The sequence below is a fragment of the Chinchilla lanigera genome, unplaced genomic scaffold (assembly GCF_000276665.1).
Source record: "Chinchilla lanigera isolate Chin_1 unplaced genomic scaffold, ChiLan1.0 scaffold00198, whole genome shotgun sequence".
In the NCBI taxonomy this organism is placed as follows: domain Eukaryota; kingdom Metazoa; phylum Chordata; class Mammalia; order Rodentia; family Chinchillidae; genus Chinchilla; species Chinchilla lanigera.
This window is the reverse complement of record NW_004955599.1, coordinates 652,454-659,633: the sequence shown is the minus strand read 5'-3', so window position 1 is coordinate 659,633 and position 7,180 is coordinate 652,454. Positions and strand designations below refer to the sequence as shown.

At 59.2% G+C, this 7,180-nt stretch overlaps 1 protein-coding gene and 1 long non-coding RNA gene across 2 annotated transcripts in view; one reads left to right on the top strand and one right to left on the bottom strand.

Moving 5' to 3' along the window:
• Positions 1-14: 14 nt before the first annotated feature.
• LOC106147622 lies at positions 15-3,621 on the top strand. Its single transcript, XR_001232556.1, has 2 exons — positions 15-298; positions 1,626-3,621. It is a non-coding gene; the product is annotated as an uncharacterized LOC106147622 (long non-coding RNA).
• Ahnak (AHNAK nucleoprotein) overlaps positions 3,070-7,180 on the bottom strand; it is a gene marked incomplete at its 5' end in the record, with an annotated part of 27,294 nt that continues 23,183 nt past the window's right edge. The window contains 2 exon segments of the mRNA XM_013510061.1: positions 3,070-6,374; positions 6,476-7,122. Of these exon segments, the coding sequence (XP_013365515.1) occupies positions 3,849-6,374; positions 6,476-7,122 (3,173 nt within the window). The 3' untranslated portion in view covers positions 3,070-3,848.

Here is a 7,180-nt window from a genome sequence, read left to right as displayed (position 1 = left end):
GCCGCGCGCCGCCCGCGCCGGAACAGGACCCGCACACTGCGGGCGGCGCGCGGCCTGGCTCCACCCGGGCTGGGGGAGAAAGGAGGGCCCCAGGCGCCCAGCATCACTGTTCAAGGCGGCTTCGCAAGGTGAGGGGACCGAGGCCCTCCCTGCGGGAGCTGAAGCCACAACCCAGCTCCGGGTTCATCCTCATCTTCGCCGCCCGCTCGCGGGACCCACTCGGGACTCGCGGCCGCGCTCGCCCTTCCAGCCCTGCCCCCGGCCGCGCCGCGCGGGGTAGAAATCTGCCCGGCAACAGGTGACTCATGGAGCCGAGCGCACGGGGATTGGCGGGACAGGGGCGGGGCCACCGTCACCCCGCCCTCTTCCCAGCCCGCACTTGGGTCCCGGGCTTCCGGCGGGGGGTGGGGGGCGTCTCCCAGGGTGCTGGTCAGCGCGTTTCCGGGCGCTGCCCGTTTCCCAGGAGCCCGTGCGCCGCCCCCCGACCCGACCCAGGCAAGCACTCGGCCTTTCTGAGCCACTGAAGCCGACGCCCTCCTCGTGGGGCTGCTGTGGGAGCCAGGAGACAAAGTGCGAGGCACAGAGTGCCTGACACAAAGTCCTCACGGCGCGCACGAGGTGCAGTAGGAGTAGGACAGAAAGCGCGAAGGGTCACTTTTAAAATGCGTAACGGACCTGGGCCTGGTGTTGCAAGCCCATAATCCCAGCACTCAGGAAGCTGAGGCAGGAGGGTCTAGTGACAGTAAAGCCCTGGTCCACCTCGGAATCCTCCCCTTGCTTGCCGGGCCTGGTCCCATCCTGCAGCAACTCTGGCGTCCTCTTTCCTGCCTGCCTCTGGTGTGCTGTCCTGGCAGCCATGATGTCCCCAGTGGATTCTAGGCTTTGACCTTGCCTGGTCATTGTAACCCTGGGGAAGATCTGGAGATCACACGGTGCCAGATCTCACCCTGAATGAGGTGGCTAAGGACACACTGTAGTGGTTTTGTTCTTGTCTTTTTGCGACAGGTTCTCGCTGTGTAGTTCAGGCTGGCTTCGAGCTCATTCTTGTAGCCCAGGCTGGTGTTGAACTCGCAGTGATCCTCCTGCCTCAGCCTGGGATCACAGGAGGCTGCCCAGCATGTCTGTACTGTCACCACTCCACCTGCAGGAGCCTTCTGCCCCACCTGCCCTGTGTCCCCAGGGTGGACACTGCGTTGCAGCACCGCTCCCCCTACCCTGCATGCTTTACCCACCCGCTCCAGGCCCAGAGGTTCAGCCGGGCTCCCGGTGTCCTGAGGTCCCCCCTGCCCTGCCCCACTCCCTCCCCTTTGTCTCAGGCCGATGGACTTGGGTGGAGCCCAGGGCATGGGGACCCTGACAGGCATGGAAATGCGCCTGGGCACTCCTAGCTGTTGCCTTGACCATGCCCATCTGGCAGTGCCGCCCTCCCTGGTAAGGGTGACCTCAGGGAGAACGTGGGTGCCACTATCACCGTGAAGCCAGGCCCTCAGAGGGGAAGAGCTTGGGCCCTGCAGGACGTGGGGTGGCATGGAGCAGCCTGGCCAGCACAGGCAGCAGGGGCACTGTGGGGACGGTGGATAGGCGGGTGGTAGGCACAGCAAGGTCCTCTGGCTTGTCCACTGCAGGAGGGGACAACAGAGGGCCACGGAGCATCCTGAGCGCCTCCCTGTGCCAGCCTGCAACACCCTGTCTGGCCTGGCCAGGGGACCTGGGATCTGCACCCGCCTCACCATCCCCAGCTAGGAACTTGAGACCTGGCACCAGCTCTCTACCCTGTGAGATGTCCAGGCTTCCCAGCGTGTGGTCAGTGGAGGACAAATCCCAGGCCTCTGGGCCCAAGCGTCATCTCGCCACAGGACCCATTCACCCGCCCAGCCCTCTCCAAGCCTCACGAGAACAGATGTCTCTGTGGGAGCCCTGGAGCCCTGGAGCCCTGGAGCCCTGTCCGGCACCAGTGGGCACCCCCTTGACTGTACACAGTGTGGAGCACCCACCAGCACGGCCCTCACACAACCCTGCACGGGGACCCTGAAGCAGCTGCGGTGGGGGGACTTGGTCACAGGGCAGAGGGAGCAGGCGCAGGCAAGCTCGCAGGGTGCGCAGCAGCCCTGAAAAGGGCCTTGCACTGCAGCCCAAAGCCCACACCACATACCCAGGTCAGGGGAGCACCCTCAACCAACACCAGCAAGGCCCCAAGTCCACACTGGAGAGCTCACCAGGACACTGGTTTAACGTATAAAATTATATGAACTATTTATGAAATTATCTCCACTGTGTGAGGTGTCTGGGAAGCATAAAGGACTCTGGTGTGGGACATGGGTCCCCTCCCCAGCTCACAGTGTATATCCGGATGTCCTAAATCCAAATGGTGTGACCTCAAACACTTCCGACTGCAACACAGACACCTGCATTGCTCGGCAGGACCCGCAGCCCCGAGATACCGCCCTCATCTCAGGTGAGGAAGCCGAGGCTGGGAGCAGCCGTCTCATCCAGTTCTGAGGTGGCAGACAGACCAGCACCTGCGCAGCTGTGTTCCAAAGTGCAGAGCCACGCTGGACCCTCTACCAGCACACTAGGGCTCTGCAGGCCAGGGTCGGGGGTCAAACAGGACAGGCAGAGCCCACCCGGGGCAGAACAGTGCTCCCCACGCCTGCATGCTGCAGCCCAGGGAGCCACAAGGGGCTCAGGTGGAAGAGGTCAGCCTGGATGGAGCAGAGGATCCAGGAAGACGTCCAGCCCAAGGGCCATCCACACTGCAGAGGGAAAGCAGGCGGTGACACTGAGGGCTGGAGCACCTGCAGCCAGGTGGGAGCAGGAGGCTGTGCCCCAGCTGCACCCTCTCTGCCACCCTTGTCCCTGGACCCCTCTGGAACTACATCTGACTGTGGAACCAGCCTCCTGCCCGTTCAGCAAGGCCTCCACCACCCATCTTCACCCAGCTGGGTGGTTCGCAAGGGGCAGGGGCTCCTCTATACACGTGTGGGGGCTGCATTCAGGGGCACTCAGACCTAGCCAGGCCACAGGGCCACTCCAGCCTCATCCACAACACAGAAGGCCAAGGCATGACCATGAGGGTTAATAAACAGCTTTATTTACCTTGTACAGCGTTCACGTCCTTACATTCTCAATTAATTTTGCCATTAAAGTGCCAGAAATGTTTTAAATCATAACATTTGTTAAAAGAAATCAGAACTACCATCAGGAGCATGCTGGTCATGGATGGAACGTTTCTCTTACAGAACACAGGATGGGACCCCCTCATGTCCAGCTGCGGGCTGAGTAACTCACACCCAGATCCTAGTTCCCTCCCTCCTGACACCAAGATGGCCGGGACCATCACCCACCACCAGGGAGCTGTGGGGAGCACAGCAGACGCCCGGCAGCTGCCAGCTGTTGGGGCCGCATGGGCTGTGGCCGTTGGCAGAGATCCCATCCCAGGAGGGTGACAACTCAGCCCCCACTGCTTCCCCCCTCCCTCACCAAAAGCCCCGAAAGTCATTACAATATAGAACAGTGGGTGTCCGTTTCCCCAACACTAAAAATGTTTGGTACAAATGAGGATAATAAACACAAAAGCTTGCTTAGTAAACAGGAGCTCTCAGCGTTCAATGCAAAAAAAAACCAAGAGAAAGAAAACTGAAATCTTAAGGCAAATACTGCTGGCTCTGCCCAGGGCCGGCAAACTGAACCTCACGGAGCGTGCTGTCCAGGAGTTCAGGCGGCGGTCATGCCAGGGCCGCCACTGGTGCCGGGAGAGGCTGGCTCTGCACTCTGGGGTTTGTTTCCACAGCACTTGCAGGCTGGGTCTACACAGGTGTGCACAAGTGTGGCGGCTACTCCTTCTTCAGCTACTCCTTCTTGGCAGACACCGCCAGCTCCACATCTGGAAGCTGGACACCCACCTTCGTCCCACTGTCATTGCTGGAGGAGGAGGACAGTCGGGACTTCTTTGAGGCCAAGGACGCGCCACTGCCCTGCAACTTGCCTGCTTCCTCGTCACTCCCGGTCACCTCATAGTGACCTTTGCTCTTCGACCCCAACCCGCCAAAGGTACCGAATTTCAGCTTGCCATGTTTGCCTTTCACCCGCCCTCCTTCCACAGACAGCTCCCCGCCCTCGAACTCCAGAGTCCCCGTCGGGGTGGAAGGCCCAGCGAGCTCCCGGTCCTCACTGAAGGAGCTCGAGCGGTGCCTCGGCTTCTTGCTCTTAAACAGAGAGAACTTGCCTTTGGGGGACGACGTCTCCACCTCCACTTCTCCCTCCAGGGACCCCAGGCTGGCCTTGGAGCTCTTCAGGTCCCCTTTGGACCCAGAGATGGACGCCTCTGGCGAGCCTGCAGCGCTGCCCTTGCCCTTGCCCTTGGAGAAGGTGAACTTTGGCATCTTGATCTTGGACTTCTTCAGCTTAACCTCAGACTCTTCCCATTCACCTTCCATGGCACCAGCGTGCCCAGCAGCCTCCGCCTCAGGAAACGTGACGTCCACGCCCACCTCTCGGCCAACCAGCTCCCGGCCAGAGAAAGTGAACTTGGGGATCTTCATCTTGGGGAATGTCACTCTTCCGGACCCGCTCTCCATGTGGCCCTGGGGCCCAGACACACCCAGCCCAAGCTCGCCCCCTTTCACACCTCCTTCCAACTTTGGTCCGTGAGAGCCTGCACTGAGAGCTGAGGAGACTTGCGGTCCCCGCCACTCTGCCCCGGAGCCTTTGACACTGAGATGCCCCTCACCCAGGCTGAGATCAGGGCTGCCAATACCCCCTGACACATCCACACCACCTTTGACTTTCGGGCCCTTCAGGCTGACACTGAAATCTGACTCTGGGGAGAATGCGCTGAAGGCAGGCCCCCTGACACTGACCTCAGGTGTGGCCCCATGGAGATCCATCCCGGAGCCCTTCAGGCCACCTGTGATGTCAGGACCAGCAGTCTGCCCCGTTGGGAGCGTCATCGTCACACCAGGCAGGGCCACTCCACCTCCAGAGGCCATCACTCCAGGCACCTGCAGGTTTCCCTCTAGGCCTTGAACGCTGACTCCCGGAAGAACCCCTTTCACCTCTCCAGTGGCCCCAAGGCTCCCTGTCATTTTTGGTCCCCGCAAATTAAAGTCCACGTCAGATGCAGAGAGCTGTGGCCCTGTCAGGCTCACATCCACACCCTGCCCCTTGAGGTCTCCCCTGACTTGTGCCCCCTTGACGCCAACATCCACATCAGACCCTGGCGTGGAGATGGCAAACTGAGGAAGCTTCATTTGGGGAAGATTAATTCCGACTTCTGGTGTCTCCACATTCAGGTCCCCAGCGCCCATGGAGATCTTAGGACCCTTGATGTCACCTGAGACGGCCAGGTCTCTCTGTAGGCTTGGTCCCTTCAGTGTCACATCTGGGGCCCCAACCTCGACGCCTGGCACTTTCACACCATCTCCCCACATCTGCACCTTCCCGGCACCGCCTCCAAGGGCAAGGCCTGGGCCCTGCACCTTCACACCAGGACTGGAGGCGTCCAGCTCTCCCTTCAAACTTGGTCCTTTCACATTCAGATCAAGGTCAGGCCCAGAGACTTCAGGCATAGAGAGGCTCATGGAAGGCAGATCCACACCCGGCCCCACAAGCGCAACCTTGGGCCCTTGGAGCCTGACATCCGGAGTACCCAGGCCTCCCTCAAGAGAGGGCAGCTGGACCCCACCCTCAGCACCCCCACCCTCCACACTAACACCAGGGATGCCAACCTTGGGCACTGAAAACTTGGGGAACTTGATTTTTGCTTCTGGACCTTGCAGATCTACGCCTGGTCCTTGGAGTCCCACACTGGGGATGTCACCCTTTATCTTTGGTCCTTTCAAGTCAACATTCACACCAGGCATGGAGGCCTGTGGGGTGGAAATACCAAAAGACGGTGCTTTGACTTTGGAATCTGGGCCTTCGATGGTAACGTCAGGTGCCCCTAACTTGGCCTGCACCTTGGGGCCTTTCAAGTCCCCTTCTATCTTCGGCCCTGAGATGTCTACTGCTGGCATCTTGAGCGTGGGAGCCTTCACTGTAACATCTGGACCCTCCACATTGATCCCGGGTGAAGAGAGGTCCAGATCTGGTATGTGGATTGCACCCTCCATCTTGGGGCTGGGGAGGGGGGCCTCAGCTTTAAATTTCGGTGATTTAATGTCAAACTCTACATCTGGAAAGTACATTTTCCCAAACATAGTCTTCTTGGTTCTGGGAGATTTTGCATCAACTTTCAGTGCACCATGTGGGCCAGCAACACTGACATCCACCTCGGGGGCCTTGAGGCCGGCGTCAATTTCACCCCCGGCAGCATTCAGATCAAAGCCCTGCTTCTTGGCCTTCACCTTAGGGCCACTCATGTGCAGCTTGGGCATCTTGAACTTGCTGTCCTTGGCGGCGCCGACACCTCCAGCGAGGCCTCGAGGGACTTGCCGGGCGCCGACACGCCGAAGGAGGGCATCTTCAACTTGGGCATCTTGAACTTGCTTTTCTTGCCCTTGCCACCAACACCAACCTCAGGAGTCTCCACACTCAGCTCTGCCTCGGGCAGCGTCACGTCCAGGGAAGGAGGCTTGATGTCAGCTTGAGGGCCTTTTGCTGCAAATCCAAACTTGGGTTTCTTAAACTTGGGAATTTTCACATCTGGCCCCTCAATGTTAACATCTGGGCCCTCCGCGTGCGCATCTAAGCTTGGAGCTTCCAAGTCAACCTTAGGCCCCTTGAGGTCTACTTCACCACCTTCTAATTTGGGACCAGAAACTCCAATTTTAGGCATCTTCAAGTGCAGATCAACATCAGGAACAGTTACTTTAGGAGCGGATATGTCCAGTGATGGCATCTTCAAATTAGGGCCACTGAGTTTGGCATCAGGTCCTTCAAAATCCAGGCCTGGGCCCTTAAGATCAACCTCGGGGCCTTTGAAAGTACCTTCAACCTTGGGGACAGACACATCAAAATCTCCTTTTACTTTAGGTCCTTTCAAATGTAGGTCAACATCAGGCATGGAGACCTTCGGGGCCTTGATGTTCAGCTCAGGCACCCTGAACTTGGGGCCTTTCAGCTTTCCTTCTGGCCCTTCAATGCTGACATCAGGTCCTTCAATGTCCACCTTGGGCGCTGAGATGTCAACGTCAGCCTTGGGCAGGTTCACATCCACCTCAGGGCCCTCTGCTTTGAAGCC